The sequence below is a fragment of the Apodemus sylvaticus genome, chromosome 8 (genome assembly GCF_947179515.1).
Source record: "Apodemus sylvaticus chromosome 8, mApoSyl1.1, whole genome shotgun sequence".
In the NCBI taxonomy this organism is placed as follows: Eukaryota; Metazoa; Chordata; class Mammalia; order Rodentia; family Muridae; genus Apodemus; species Apodemus sylvaticus.
In genome coordinates this window covers 57,861,447-57,876,168 of record NC_067479.1, presented here as the reverse complement: position 1 = coordinate 57,876,168, position 14,722 = coordinate 57,861,447, and the positions used below count along the sequence as shown (strand labels likewise).

The 14,722-nt window shown below is 49.5% G+C and overlaps 1 protein-coding gene across 2 annotated transcripts in view; it reads left to right on the top strand.

Moving 5' to 3' along the window:
• Positions 1-14,722, top strand: part of Loxl2 (lysyl oxidase like 2) — an 81,559-nt gene that overhangs the window by 45,064 nt on the left and 21,773 nt on the right. The window contains exons 4-7 of one of the 2 annotated variants that reach the window (XM_052191099.1): positions 1,373-1,584; positions 4,800-5,022; positions 7,804-8,008; positions 13,902-14,053. In XM_052191099.1, the coding sequence (XP_052047059.1) occupies positions 1,373-1,584; positions 4,800-5,022; positions 7,804-8,008; positions 13,902-14,053 (792 nt within the window). The remainder of the gene's footprint in view (positions 1-1,372; positions 1,585-4,799; positions 5,023-7,803; positions 8,009-13,901; positions 14,054-14,722) is intronic. The other variant, XM_052191100.1, reaches the window with a different exon arrangement.

Sequence of the window (14,722 nt, the reverse complement as noted above, 5' to 3'; positions counted from 1 at the left end):
CTCACAGCACACCTCAGGGTGGTCTGAGGAAAAAATTAGGATTAATAGCTTTTGAATCTGTAAATTGTGGACAGTGGCAATAAACCACATTATTTTAGTTAAGGGTTAGATAAGAGGCTGCATAGGAAGTGTTTGACATAAACATGCTAAGCACATTAGCAGCTGTTGATATTGTATGCTGTGGTCCACAGTATCAGGGTGAATTGGAGCTGGAGACATTGATCAGGGAGGAAGGCGTAGCCAAGAAAGATTACGGACATCTTTAACTTAGATAGCTGTGTGTTATAGAAAAAAGGATGTATATATATATATATATATATATATATATATATATATATATATATATATATATATATATATAGAGAGAGAGAGAGAGAGAGAGAGAGAGAGAGAGAGAGCAACAAGTAGAGATAAGTACATTAGACAGGACCGTGGCAGACAGACGGAGGCAGGGACTCCATTAGGGACTCTTGCAAGGTTTGCAGCCGGCTCCAGGGGGACAGGGAGGAGCTCAATGTGAGACATTCTGGATTTGCACACTGGTGTGCTATGCCTTGGAGAACAGGAAAAGTATCAGGGTAACTCCAGGGACCCCCTCCCCTAGTCGTTTCTCTCCCTGTGGCTTCTGAAGGCCTCACTTCTCACACAAGGCAGTTCTACCTGGTTGTCATGGAGCAGAGGACATGCAGGAGTGGGTACTCCCCCTCCCACCTTCCCCTCTAGTCTGTTTCCTTCAGAAGCATCCAGACAATGAGTCTCTCTCAACCCAAACTGCTACCCTCACCGACCCAGAAAGATTAGGAGGCAGCTTTCTAAGGAACTCAAAGCATGTAGAATCTTGCCCTGCCACAGCCAAAAAAAATCATCCCCAGCTCTATTTAGCTCACAGCTCCCCAGGTTCGAGGCTCCCCTACACGTGACATGCTCAATAGTGGGAGGCTTTGCTTATTTTCCCCATAAGCCCTGAACCCTCGTTTTGAGATTATGAAAAGACAAAGAAGACTTTCTCCTTTCTGCTTTCAGATCTAAAGCCTATGCAGGAAGAATCTATTACCTGCCTGTGGCTTCCCACATTTTCTTATAGGAAAAACTGGAACTGGGGGTGGGGTCGGGGTGGGGGTTCTCAAGACTTCTCCGAGCACTCCAAGTCATCAAGCGTGGGGCCTGCTACCAAACCACCTCCCAATGTATAACAACTAGTAAGGGTGCTCTGTTCCCATTGGGAGAATGTGGGTGCCTGTGCAGAGCCGGGAGAGACATGGGCCAGCAGAAATCAGCCCGTGGTCCCTGAAGAAAGGAATTGCTGTCCTGCCCCTGTCCAGGGCCAGACTCCTGTCATAACCCCTGACCTTGCACATCTCCTTCTTCCCAGAGCCTAAATATCCAGGTGGAAGATATCCGCATCCGGCCTATCCTTTCTGCCTTTCGCCATCGCAAGCCTGTGACAGAGGGCTACGTGGAGGTGAAGGAGGGTAAGGCCTGGAAGCAGATCTGCAACAAGCACTGGACAGCCAAGAATTCCCACGTGGTCTGTGGCATGTTCGGCTTCCCCGCAGAGAAGACCTACAACCCCAAAGCCTACAAGTAAGAGAGCAGGGCCAGCGGGGGCGGGGCTTCCTATTCCTGTGGGGTCAGTACAGTCCTAGTAAGAGGCGATTTCACTACCTGCTTAGCCTTGCTTCTAAGTAACGCACACTCCTGTGGGAAGCCAGCCAGATGATGGAACTAATGTAGTGCATAGGAAGGCTTACCCATAAGACATCAAGTGCTCCAGCCCAGGGAAATCCCACCATCAGTTCCAGCAGCCACTGGGGAATGCATAGACTGTGTGAACGCAAGACTGTGTAAGCTAAAGATCATCTCACGCGGACCCAATCCCTTCCCTGGGTGATTTTTCCCCCAGATTTAGAAAGTGTAGCTGGAACAGACACATTGAGCCCCTGGCAGGCTCTCACAAAATCTAACTTCCCCTTGGCTGGAGGGAAGCCACTGGGACTCTCTAAGCTTCAACAGTAACTCAAACTCATTAACTGCTACAGTCCTGCTGGCTTCTAGCTTGGCAGAAGGCTGTCCCTAACCTCAGCCATCCAGGCCTGGGGGCGGCCTGTGCTTCCCTTCCCCTCGCCTCATCTCCTCATCTCTTGATTCTCTCGGACTAGCTCAGCCAAGGCATGAGTGACTCAGATGGGGGTGGGGTGGTGCTCTAGCAGCTGGAGGCCTGTGGAGGGTCATGGTGGGCGGCACATTCCTGAGAGCTGATGTAAGACAGAAGCGGGCTGTCTGGGGGAAGACTGGAGCAGGTCTGAGGCAGCCCTATATGTGGGGTGACGGAAGGAGGTGCTCACCAACAGCTGGAAACAGACGGGCTTTCCTAAGCCAGCGGTGGGTTCAGTGTGCTCTGACCTGGAACAGCTCATGCTCCACTGAGCGTATTCTCCTGCACATGTGTGGAAAGGAGGTGAGGTTTCTCAGTGCTAGGGGCCTCACAGGAAGTGGGGAGGGAGAGCTGCTCTGGAATTATTAACAGCCCCCTCCCCTCGTGGGCATTTCTACTGGATGATGTCATCGGGGTGAACACACATCCTGAACTATCAGATACACTGTGTATTTTAGATATTTGAGTGTTTGTACCCACTGCTGTGCTAGCATTGTTCCAAGGCACACATTTTGGTAAAAGGGAGAATAATGACATCTAAAGAATTTGTTCTTTCTCCGTGTTCAAGTACCATTCACCCCAAGACAAGGCAGATGTTTCTGCGGAGGCTGGACCAGCAGGGACAGACCTCACCTCTGTCCCTTCCAAGGTCTCTTTGCCACGGAGCCTCCTCTGTTAGGGTAGCAACAGTCAGCTTCCTCAAGCATGTCTTGAGTTTTGCCCAGGGGCAAGCACACAGGCTCTAAAAAGCTGGACAGCTTCAGAGGACAAGTGTCCTCCCGCATACCCTCTTTAAACCCCATGATTGTTCATAGCCTAATGCTCCATCAGGCGGTCCTTACCACTTCTGCAAGGATTCTCTCTCTCTTTTGTAATTTATTTATTTTTGTTTTATGTGCATTGGTGTTTTGCCTGCATGTATGTCTGTGGAGGGTGTCAGATTCCCCCTGGAGCTGGAGTTACAGACAGTTGTGAGCTGCAATATGGGTGCTGGGAATTGAACTCTGGTCCTCTGGAAGAGTGGCCCATGCTCTTAATTGCTGAGCTGCTGACTGACCCTATCTCTTACCACTTTTCTTTTTCTCCTTTAGCCATTCTCTCTCTCTCTCTCTCTCTCTCTCTCTCTCTCTCTCTCTCTGTGTGTGTGTGTGTGTGTGTGTGTGTGTGTGTGTGTGTGTACATGTCTGCAGAGGACAGGGCATCTGGTTCTCTCTAGAGCTGGAGTAACCGATACAGTGCTAGAAACCAAATTCAGGTCCTGTACGAGAGCAGTGCGCGTCCCTTAGCCTCTAAGCCATCTCTCTGTCCTCTAACATGTCTCTTCAATATGACAAAATACCAAAGTGCTACAACTGAAGGGAGGAAGGATCTTTTAGCTCACAGTTTGGGAGGGCGCAGTCCATCCTGGTGGGGAAAGCATGGTGGAGTTCACTGGCAAGGGTGTGAGGCTGGGTCTCCTCACATCCCTGAGGCTCAGGAGCAGAGAGAGCGGAAGAGAGTCCAGCTTATAACTCTGACCGCAGAGACGCACCTTCTCCAGCTAGGCTCTACCTCTCAAAACAGAGCCACCAGCAGGAAACCCAATGTTCTAACACATGAGCCTCTGGGGGGCATTTCACGTTCAATCTGCATCACCACTACAGTTTTTATTCGTTTCAAAAACTGCTTCTGAATCCTTGAATCTGTGCACTGTTTTAAGTGCTTTGCCGGCATTCGTTCAGTTAACTACTACCATGCTATGATAATTCCTCCGTCTGAATACTCACCTGCACTGAGAGATTAACCGACTTAGTTACAGTTTTGACCAAAACTAAGGAGAGAGAAATCCTTACCTGAGTTTTAATCTTTCCTACAACAGTGTTCCAATTCACAGAAAAGATAGAGCCAAAGCCAGGGAAATATGCATCTGAAGGTTTACCTGTGGGCCCCCCCCGTTACCAGAATTGGGAGATGTCTTTGCTCTGGAAAGTGGGTCTTTCTTGTGGTACCAGGGCTGTTGCCAGGAGCCATCAACTCTGTCAGCATAGTTCTTCCTCCAGCAGACCCAGTCCCTAACCTTCGCCTATCATTACAGTAATGCTATGGGCTGACTGTCCCCCCTCTACTACAAACTGTACTGTAATTAACAGTCTTAAGAAGTGGCACCTTAGCCTGGCAGTGGTGGCGCATGCCTTTAATCCCAGCACTTGAGAGGCAGAGGTAGGCGGATTTCTGAGTTCGAGGTCAACTTGGTCTACAGAGTGAGTTCCAGGACAGCCAGGGCAATACAGAGAAACCCTGTCTTGCAAAACAAACAAACAAGCAAACAAAAATAAAGAAGTGGCTCCTTTTGGAGGTGGGCAGGAGTTAGGTTGTAAGAATTCTGTCCCTGAACACACTGACCAATGCTATTTTCATGGGATTGGCTTAGGTACTTTATCATTTGTCTGTTGCTTTAAGAAAGGGGCTCTTATAAACCACTATCCTTTAACTGTTATACTTTTAAAATAAAAATAAAGGCAGGAGTGTTGTTGCCTGCCTATAATCCAGCAAGGGGTGGGAGAGGGCAGGGAGACTGCATTGTGGGAAATGGATCTGCTAGGCAAGAAGGAAGCAGGTGACTGCTGGGATGCCCTGGTTGCCCATCCCTTCCCTTCCCCTGCAGAACCTTTGCCTCAAGGAGGAAGCTGCGTTACTGGCCATTTTCTATGAACTGCACGGGCACCGAAGCACACATCTCCAGCTGCAAGCTGGGCCCTTCGGTGTCCCGCGACCCTGTGAAGAACGCCACCTGTGAGAGCGGGCAGCCAGCTGTGGTCAGCTGCGTGCCTAGCCAGATCTTCAGCCCTGATGGACCCTCAAGGTTCCGGAAAGCCTACAAGCCAGAGGTAAGGGCCGGGCAAAAGGTACAGGCATTTGGCCACTAGCAGGGGTCATGATTGGATAGGGAACAGTAGTGTGTGTGTATGTGTGTGTGTGTGTTGGGGATATGTATGTATCGGAGATGTGTCTATGTGTGTGTTTAAGATGCACACATGTTGTTAGGTGTTGGATGTTTGTGGGGCGTATGTGTTCTAGAAATTGCTAATACAGGGTCACAGGGTGGGGACAACACATGGAAAGAGAAGGATTGATCATAGATCAGGATTTGAGTCACAGGCTTGATAAAACTTCCATCATGGGCTGAGTCTCCAGGCTATTTAAGATCTATGTCTTTTTAAATCTTTTTTTGGGTTTTTGTTGTTGTTGTTGTTGTTTTTGGTTTTTTGGTTTTTTGTTTTTTTTCGAGACAGGGTTTCTCTGTGTAGCTCTGGCTGTCGGCTGTCCTGGAACTCACTCTGTAGACCAGGCTGGATTCAAACTCAGAAATCCACCTGCCTCTGCCTCCCAGAGTGTTGGGATTACAGGCGTGCGCCACCACCGTCCGGCTAAGATCAATGTCTTAAAGAAGACATCATGTTGGCAGAGTGAGTTCCATGCCAGGGAAGAGGAGGGAAGGAAGGAGCCTGAAGCGGGATGGAAGTGGGGAGCAGTAGAAATGCCTCCTCTCCCTTCCCTTCCTCCTGCCTACCCTTTTCCTCAGCTACCTCTGAGGTGCCCCACAGGGAGAGGGAATGAGAAGGAAGGATGCCTCCAATACACCATCCTGGGTGCCTCACTCAGGCTGGGAGTTGTTTGATTGGAAATCCCAGCAGTAAGAGAGAGGAGTGAAATGCATGCTGGGAGCCCAGGCTTCTGCCCAGGCTTCTGCCCAGGCTTCTGCCCAGGCTGTGGGAATGACTTCAAGGGGCCTCCTAACTTTCTGGTATTTCTGGGAAACACTGAACTTGGCCTTCTCAATCCCCTCAGGGGTCACAGATATGTGACTACTTATCAGATACCTTAGCCCTATGTCACAGGCATAGCTGGACACTGCCCTTTCTAGGCCCAGTCTGCCCCTGCCTGAGCCTTCACTTCCCCCACCCCTCATCCTTCCTCCTCCCCATACCCGGCTGGCCCCAGCTTTCCCTGTCACCCAGAGTTCCAGCTCCTACTGTTTTGGAATTCCTCTGCTGTTCTGTGCAAAGGAAAGGAGTCAAGTTCATACCAAACCAATGAACGAAGTGGGGGGCTGACCTCATATTTTCCTTGGTTTCTGTCTTGACTCCGTGGCCAGCTGGATCGCCACCTGGCCACTTCCAGGGTTTGTGGCTAGGCTATCTGACATTCTGTCTCCATCTAGCTGTGGTCAGGATGGTGGTTCCACGTGAGTGTGGTGGGCTCTGTATCCCACTCATGAGCTTGGGAAGGAGGTCACGTTTTGTTGAGAACAGAGGCTGTGGCCAGCCGTTTTCCTCACTGTGCTCTGCTTTCTGAAGTAAAACTCAATGTTTCTGAAGCCACTCAGTGTTTTGTGCTCACCCATGCTCCCTTCCTTTCCACACTAGTGCTGGGCTCAGCCGTCCCTGGGGGGCTCTGGGTGGTGTCACAGCACCCTCCCTTGCAAGGCTAGCCCCAAGACACCATTGTGGGGAACCCAGAGGTGACTGGAGAGTAGAGAGACGGGCTCTTACTTGGTGCCTTTCTCCTCGAGGTGGCAGAGGGTTTGAATGCTTGAAATGTACCACCTTCCGGCAGGCCTGGCTCATCCTGGCCATCAGTACTTGGGCTGAAAGAAGTCACAGGCTGGGGACCACACAAGGTGCAGTTAGAATAAGGTGTCTGGTCTGATCTGCCTACAGTGACTTCATTGCCCTCCATTGAGTATCACCAGTAACTCAGAGCCTTGCAGACATACACACACACACACACACACACACACACACACGTATACATACACACTGAGTGTGCACAAATGGGTATGTACATGTGCCCAGAAACTGAGGCAAAGCTGCTTTGTAAACAGGTGAGGCCAACTCCTAACCTTTTAGACATAATCCACAGGCTTCATGAAACTTGCAGGGAATGGGTCTTATTCCTGGGTAATCCTGAAGTCCCAGAAGGAGGCTGAGGCATCTATACAGTGAGTAAGATTAGGGGCATTGAAACCACCATTTCCTCCCTCTCTGCCCTCTGTGAATGCCTGGACAGTCTCCATCTTTTAAACTGGACTTGCATGGCTGTGGGTCTTAAGTAGGAGGCTCCCTGTCCCTTGCCGCTTCCCTTGCTCTGAGTCACGTCCTGATTAGGTCTGTCTTTCCTGGTAAGGCCTCATTTTTTCACTCTGTCTTGCTATTTCCTGTGGGCTTCCCCCTTGCCTCCCTCTCTATGAGCAGAATTGCTGCTTGCATTTGGCTCCTCACCAAAGGGTCTCCCTGTAGGACTGGGCTGTATGACTATTTCAAGCAGTGGAAAATAAAGATCCGCTTGTAATCTGTGGACTTGGAAGGTAGAAACTTCTCTGTGTAGTTCTCACACTGGAGGTTCCAGAACTGGAGGTAGAAAGATGCTGCTGATGGTGGAACCCAGGAACCAGGCATGGGAAGGGATGATGAGCTGATTGTGGCCTCGGTTGGCCTCCTAGACAGAGGCCCATGAATACCTACAGAGGGAACCTCCCCTCTCCACTGCCCCCGCCCAACTCTCAACAGTCATTGCTTTCCGACTCTGAGCTATGGGGATCTGGTAGGGCTATGGGGCAGGAGTGGGGCACTGACAACTCGAAGGATGTATGTCACTTCTGCACTCAGCAGGACCATGTGTCTCTCCAGCAACCCTTGGTGCGTCTGAGAGGTGGAGCCCAGGTCGGGGAGGGCCGAGTGGAGGTGCTCAAGAATGGAGAATGGGGAACCATCTGTGATGACAAGTGGGACCTGGTATCGGCCAGTGTGGTCTGCAGAGAACTGGGCTTCGGGACTGCTAAAGAGGCTGTCACAGGCTCCAGACTGGGGCAAGGTAAGAAATGGGATAGCTGAAGGTAGGAGCCTCTCTTTAGAGGAAAATATGCCTCTAGGAACCTAAGTCCAGCTGGTGGTCACGACCCCCCTCAAGGTCAGCTTTCTCTGCTCCTTCCCTGAAGCAGCCCATCTGTTAGGGAATCCTGGAACACCCTGGCCCCCTGAGCCAGCTCCTCAGAGAACACTAAATCCCCATTTGATGGGTTTGGAATTGCCTCCTAGAGAAAGGGTGCCTAGCCAAAGCAAGATGGTAGAAGAGTGGACAGAGCAGCCCAGGTCTCCAATGCCCCGTTCTGCACTCTCAGCTGCTCCAATAGGAAAGCCAGAATTCTAGGTCCTTCCTCTAGGAAAAGACCTCAGAATCCGTCAAGCATGGCTGTACCCAAAAGAACCATCACCTTGGCTTTTCCACCATGCTGCTACCTTGCCAATATTGGGCTCCTCCAGGCAGCAGAGAAAGGAAACAGGGCAGCCCCGTCTGACGTAATCAGACAGTCGTGAGAAGGATGCTGGTTTCTATCAAGTATCCCAGACAAAGTCACTCCTGTGACTACGGAGCAAAAGAATGGGGAACATTCAGTGGGGAACCCCAGGAGAGATGCTGTCCCCTTGACCACAGAACAGACCACAACCTCTCCCGGGTGAGTCCATGAAAACCACTCAGCCTGTATGCACTCACTAATAAGTGGATATTAACCTAGAAAACTGGAATACCCAAAACATAATCCACACATCAAATGAGGTACAAGAAGAATGGCCCCTTGTTCTGGAAAGACTCAGTGAAGCAGTATAGGGCAAAACCAGAATGGGGAAGTGGGAAGGGGTGGGTGGGAGGACAGGGGGAGAGAAGGGGGCTTATGGGACTTTTGGGGAGTGGGGGGCTAGAAAAGGGGAAATCATTTGAAATGTAAATGAAAAATATATCGAATAAAAAGAAAGAAAGAAAGAAAGAAAGAAAGAAAGAAAGAAAGAAAGAAAGAAAGAAAGAAAGAAAGAAAGAAAGCAAGCAAGCCCTGGTCCATCAGGAGCTTTCCCAAGACCAAGCATCCTCATGAGTGCCCAGCCTGAAGAGCTGTGCTTAAAGGAAGACAGTCTTGGTCTTTCCTGGGAATCTGTTCAGCACTGACCAGCAGAGAGGCTGCTGTGAGAGTGAGGATGGGGCTTGGGCTACAGACAAGGATGGAATTTCCAAGCCAGTGCTCCTCAACCTGTGGGTCACAACCCATTTGGGGGCCATGCATCAGATATCCTGAATATAGGCTGGGCGGTGGTGTTGCACGCCTGTAATCCCAGCACTTGGGAGGCAGGAGCACTCGGATTTCTGAGTTTGAGGCCAGCCTGGTCTACAGAGTGAGTTCCAGGACAGCCAGGGCTACACAGAGAAACCCTGTCTCGAAAAAAACCAAAAAGAAAAAAAGAAAAAAAAAAGATGTCCTGAATATCAGATATTTACATTACAGTTCATTACAGTTGCAAAATTACAGTCATGAAGTAGCTACAAAAATAATTTTATGGCTGGTTGGGGATCACCACAAGATGAGGAAACTGTATTAAAGGGTCACAGCATTAAGAAGGTTGAGAATCACTCTCCTAGATTGAGAGGAAACCCATACTTTTGAGAGTGGAGTCATCACCCCATGGAAAGGAATCTGGCGAGTTCACTGGTTGCTGCCTGAGGGAAGAAATAGCCCTCCCTCCCCCAGGCCATGAACACCATGTCAGTGGCTCCCTCTGCTAGGACTCAGCATCCTGGCTGAGCTTCACCTGCAGCTCAGTTAAAGAACACAGAACTCTATGTCTTAACAAGGCAGCTCGTCTGCTTGACCGTCCTGCAGTGTACCATGCCCGCAGCTGCCCTGGGCATGAACTGAGAGAAGTCCTGTGGTCATAGACCCGCCCTGCTAGAGAGGAACTCGGTTCCTCGGGTCCATCATATGAGGAATTTGAGGCTCAGGGAACCCCAGTTGTTGGCAGAAAGACTGAAGTTTCCAAACTCTTAAATTGTTGGCTTCCTTTTTTTTTTCTTTTACACACTATCTCCCTCCGTGCCCAGTCTGAATTACATTTGCTCCTTTCTCGTGCCAGTGTTCCAAGTGTGCAATAATGGGGCAGATGGTTTGGGGGCAGCAGCAGCAGCAACAGCAGCAGACTGTGTTACCCAGCCATCTTTACCATGCTACCCAATAATAACTCATTCTCCTTCGGTCCCAGTGAGACAATCGTGTTCTTCAATGTTCCCACAATCCACTGTGCCAGTTGGTCCACATGCAAAGTCTGTGCTTTCCTAAGGTTCCTGAGGCATAAACAAGCACACATCTGATGACACGGACATTCCATGGGTCATGAGTGGGGTCTGTATGACCTAAGTCTTTCACCACCCAGAGCAGCCAAAGGTTTACAAGTGCCTGAGGAATTTTCGGAAGAAGAGGCCTCGCGTACCTTTGATGTTGGCCTTGAAGGCACCGTGGAAGGTTCATGTGCCTTCTGCCACGTTGAGGATATGACGGTAGTAGTCGGGAAAGGAAAAGTACCACATTCAACACAAGCCCCAGAGCAGATAGGGTCAGCTCCTGAGTCCTGGCTCTAGCGAATGGAACAAGTAACCACACCCACACCCATGGGTAGCGAGAGGACAGAGGCTGAGTCCTCACCCTGGCCTGGCTATGTACTTGTCTGGTGACCTTGGAGAACCTTCTGGTCCTGAGATTCTTCACTGTGAAACAAGGTAGCTGGATTGGTGATGCATGGCTCCAGTGTCACCTGGATGGATGCTAGGGTACAGTAGGCTCTTCCCTCAGTGTTTCAGGACCCAGTAACAAGGTCCCAGATGTCTGCTGACACACTCACTTTCCCCAACAGCTGAATCATATATGAAGGCTAGGCCTGTGTGCTTTAGCTCCTGTCCTTAAAGTCTGTGCCCAGCAGATACTGCTCCAGGGAGGGACTGAGGGAGGAAGGCACCCCTGAAAGAGGAGGCGCACTCCAATTGAACAGATATGGTCAACTGAACAAACACTCGGCAAAACATTCCAGCTCCATAGACCAGTGCTTTCCTGCAAAAACATAATACCAACCACATATATAATTTTGAATTTTCTAATAGCCACATTAAAAACTTACAGGTGAAATTAACTCTAATAATACATCTTGTCAAACCCAGTAGATCCAAAATATTACAATTTTAACATGTCATTGATAAAAATGCTATTAACAAGATTGCTCGCATTTTCAGAATACAGCTTTGTCGTCCATCGTATCTTTTATGCTTACAGCTCATAGACTTGCCCTGACTGTTTTGAGTAGCCACTGGCTCCTGTGTATTGGGCAGGTTAAGGCTAAAGAGGCGGCTGTAAAAGCCTTCTGTCTACAGCAAGAAGCACATATGACAGGCCTGTTCCACGGGTAGCAGTGGATTCCCCGCTGTTTAAATGAGTTGAGATAAACTGGCGTTTAGGATCCAATCCAGTAAACATCAGCTATGAACATCTCTGCCATCATCCTCACATTTATGACCCAAGCCCTCATCTATGGCTCCGGCTCACTTTGGAGGATCTGCCATTTGTCTTAGCCTTTGTGCTTTGGATCCTTGTAATCTTCTGGCAATTTTTCATGGAGTGTTTTCACTAATTTGTAAAATTCCAAGGAATTGGAAACATCTTCCTTCATAAATTTCTGTGGAAGCAGAAACTTGGCCCTTTCCTTCCTCAGGACACCTAGATGGTGGACATCTCCAGACACTCTGCTTCCCTTAATAGTGGGCCAATGCCCTCCTGGACCCCAAGGAACCTGTGACCATCCCCGTCTTTGTTTCTGACTGCATTATGTCATAAGTATTCCTGTGACTTCTGCCTGCCTAGGCCCTGGGAACTTTTCAAGGCAGATTCTGTCTTTTCCTGAGAACATAGCCCATGGCTGATGGGTTACAGGTCAAAGGCACTCAGTGATGTCGGCTGCATCTGTGTGGACATTGTGGAAATTTCCTGTCATGCAAGACACTAACTGGGAATGTACAGAAGGAAAACATGGGGTCCCTGCCCTCTTGGTGGGGGAGGCATCTTCAGGGAGTGAGCACTCAAAGCAGGGCTACAGGAATGAAACACAGGTGTGGTGAAGTGAGGGCCAGAAAGACTTTATGAAATTAAGGATGGATGGGTATCAGTGATGGACTGTAGAGGAGTGTGGCCCATGCAGATGGAGGAGCACCAGACTCCATGATGGAATCCCAGAGCCCTGTGTCTGAACTGGGAGGAACCTAAGGCTCCTGTGACTGAGCTGGGAGGAGCCTGAGACCTCTGTGGCCGAGGTGGGAGGAGTTGGCAGAACTGAAACATAAATGGAAGACCTCCACATGTAGGATCTTCCAGATCATTTGGTGCCTGTAGATCATGGACACTGCTCCCCTAAGGGCAGTGATAAGCTGTTGAAGGCATTTAACATGAATTTAAAACCCCGTGGGGATCTGGGTGGTGGTGACACACCTTTGCCTTTGATACCAGCTGGCACTTGGGAGGCAGAGGCAGGAGGATCTCTGGGTTCGAGGCCATCTTGATCTTCAGAGTGAGTTCCAAGGCAGCCAGAGCTACACAGAGAAACCCTGTCTTGAAAAAACAAAACAAAACAAAAAACAACAACTCATGAGGTTTTTATGTGGGGAAGATACTAGAAAAAACAGGCTAGTGAAGATGGAAGAGGCAAGAGCACAGACCTTCAAGGTCAGTGCTTAAAACAAAGACTGCCAGTGTGAGCAGAGGGGCCGGAGGGGCCGGAGTACCCTCTCTCTCCAGTCTGAGGCTCACCCTTACCACACCACCCCCAGAAAGCCAAGCCTCCTGGCACGGTCTCCATGTCGCTGGCAGCATCTTTCTTGTCTGCCCTTCCAGGTCTACTCTCCACCTCACCATGATGCCCCTGCCTCAAGGCATAGTTGGGTTTGACCAACACAGGACACTGGTGAGAACTGGAGGCTACCAGAGGAGAGAGGTTTAGGCAGTTCCCATAGGCACTGTGTCCCTCCATGATGGGTGACAATTATTTTCTGGGGTCTTCTCCTCTCCACGCCTCTCCTAAGTGAGTTTTGGCTCTTCTCTCACTCTTAGGGGTGTGTCTGAGACCCACCTTATTCACCCTGGCTTCTTGACTGCCCTGGAATTCCTTACATCCCACCCTTAACTGTATTTTAAAGCACCCCCTTCCTAATTCAGACCTTATGGTTTGTATAGTCTACCTGCTTCCTATGGGGACTTACAAGTACAGTCATAGTTATTCCTTTCAGACTACCAAATACACAGAATGTGGTAGCTACAGGGTGAATTAGTAGCATCTTCTAGTCTGACCCCTTTATTGAAGAAAGAAGCCCAGTTATTACTGAGGCTAGATGTATGAGCTACTGTTCCCACTCATGTGACCTGGCAAGAAAAAGATGTCAGGGAAGGCATGGTGGCCAGAGCATGAGACAGCTGGTCACATCTCGTCCATCCAAAGTCAGGAAGGAAATAATGGACCAGAAGTGGGGCCAGCCCTTCGAGCCTCAAAGCCCACTCCCCAGTGATGCTTCTTCCAGCAAACCTCGGAAAGTTTTCATAGTCTTTCAATTACAGCGCCACCAGCTGGTGATCCAGCATTCATGAGCTTGCGGGGAACACTTTACATTCCAAATCATATTACTATGTGATCTGACCAAGGTCACATGGCAGTTTGGTAGCGAATTTTATGTGTGATTATGGCAAAATATGCACCCTCCTCCCCCAGTTCTCTCCAGGGAGAAGGAGCCTGGGTTGGGAGAGTTTTGACAATGGAAGAGGAGGCAAAGTCTGATTTCCAGGGTCTTTCTTGCAGGTTCTAGGAAACTTCCTGGATGATTTTATAGCACGCATCTTAATTTTCCTTCCTAGGGATTGGGCCCATCCACCTCAACGAGGTCCAGTGCACAGGGACCGAGAAGTCCATCATAGACTGCAAATTCAACACGGAGTCTCAGGGCTGCAACCACGAGGAAGACGCTGGAGTGCGATGCAACATCCCCATCATGGGCTTCCAGAAAAAGGTGAGGAGGTGGGATGCCCAGAGGGATCTGTGATGCCACGCCCAAAGAATACAGACCAGGTAGCCTTACTCCGAAGGACTCTCCAGGATAAGCACTTAGATGGGTACACTGAAGCTCTGTCTAGACGCACCAGAAGAGGGCATCGGATCCCATTACAGGTGGTTGTGAGCCATCATATGGTTGCTGGGAATTGAACTCAGGACCTTTGGAAGAGCAGTCAGTACTCTTAGCCACTGAACCATCTCTCTAGTCCCTAAGATGAACTCTCGACCTCAGCTTTGCCACTGCACACTCAATGTCATTGCCACCCAACATTTTTAAGTGCCACACGATCAAACACATAAATGCTGCTCTTGGTGTGGCAGATATCTGATCTCTCACCGTGGGATATTCTTTGGTACAGTGGCAGCTCTGAATTATCTATAAGGAACTCAAGGTCTACCATACCTCTGGCACCATTTGCATAGGTTCTCTGTAAGGATTCAGAGGGGCCACACTGATAGACGGCAGGTCTACAGGGCACCGAGTGAGCACAGAGCTGTAAACAGAAGAAAGTAAGAAGTCAGCAGAATTGCAACTGGAGACAGACTCCACCCTTCCTGAAGCAGGGCTTTACGAGCTTGCTCAACCTTGCTCACCAAGTAGAATCTCCAACCCCCTTGTTCTTCA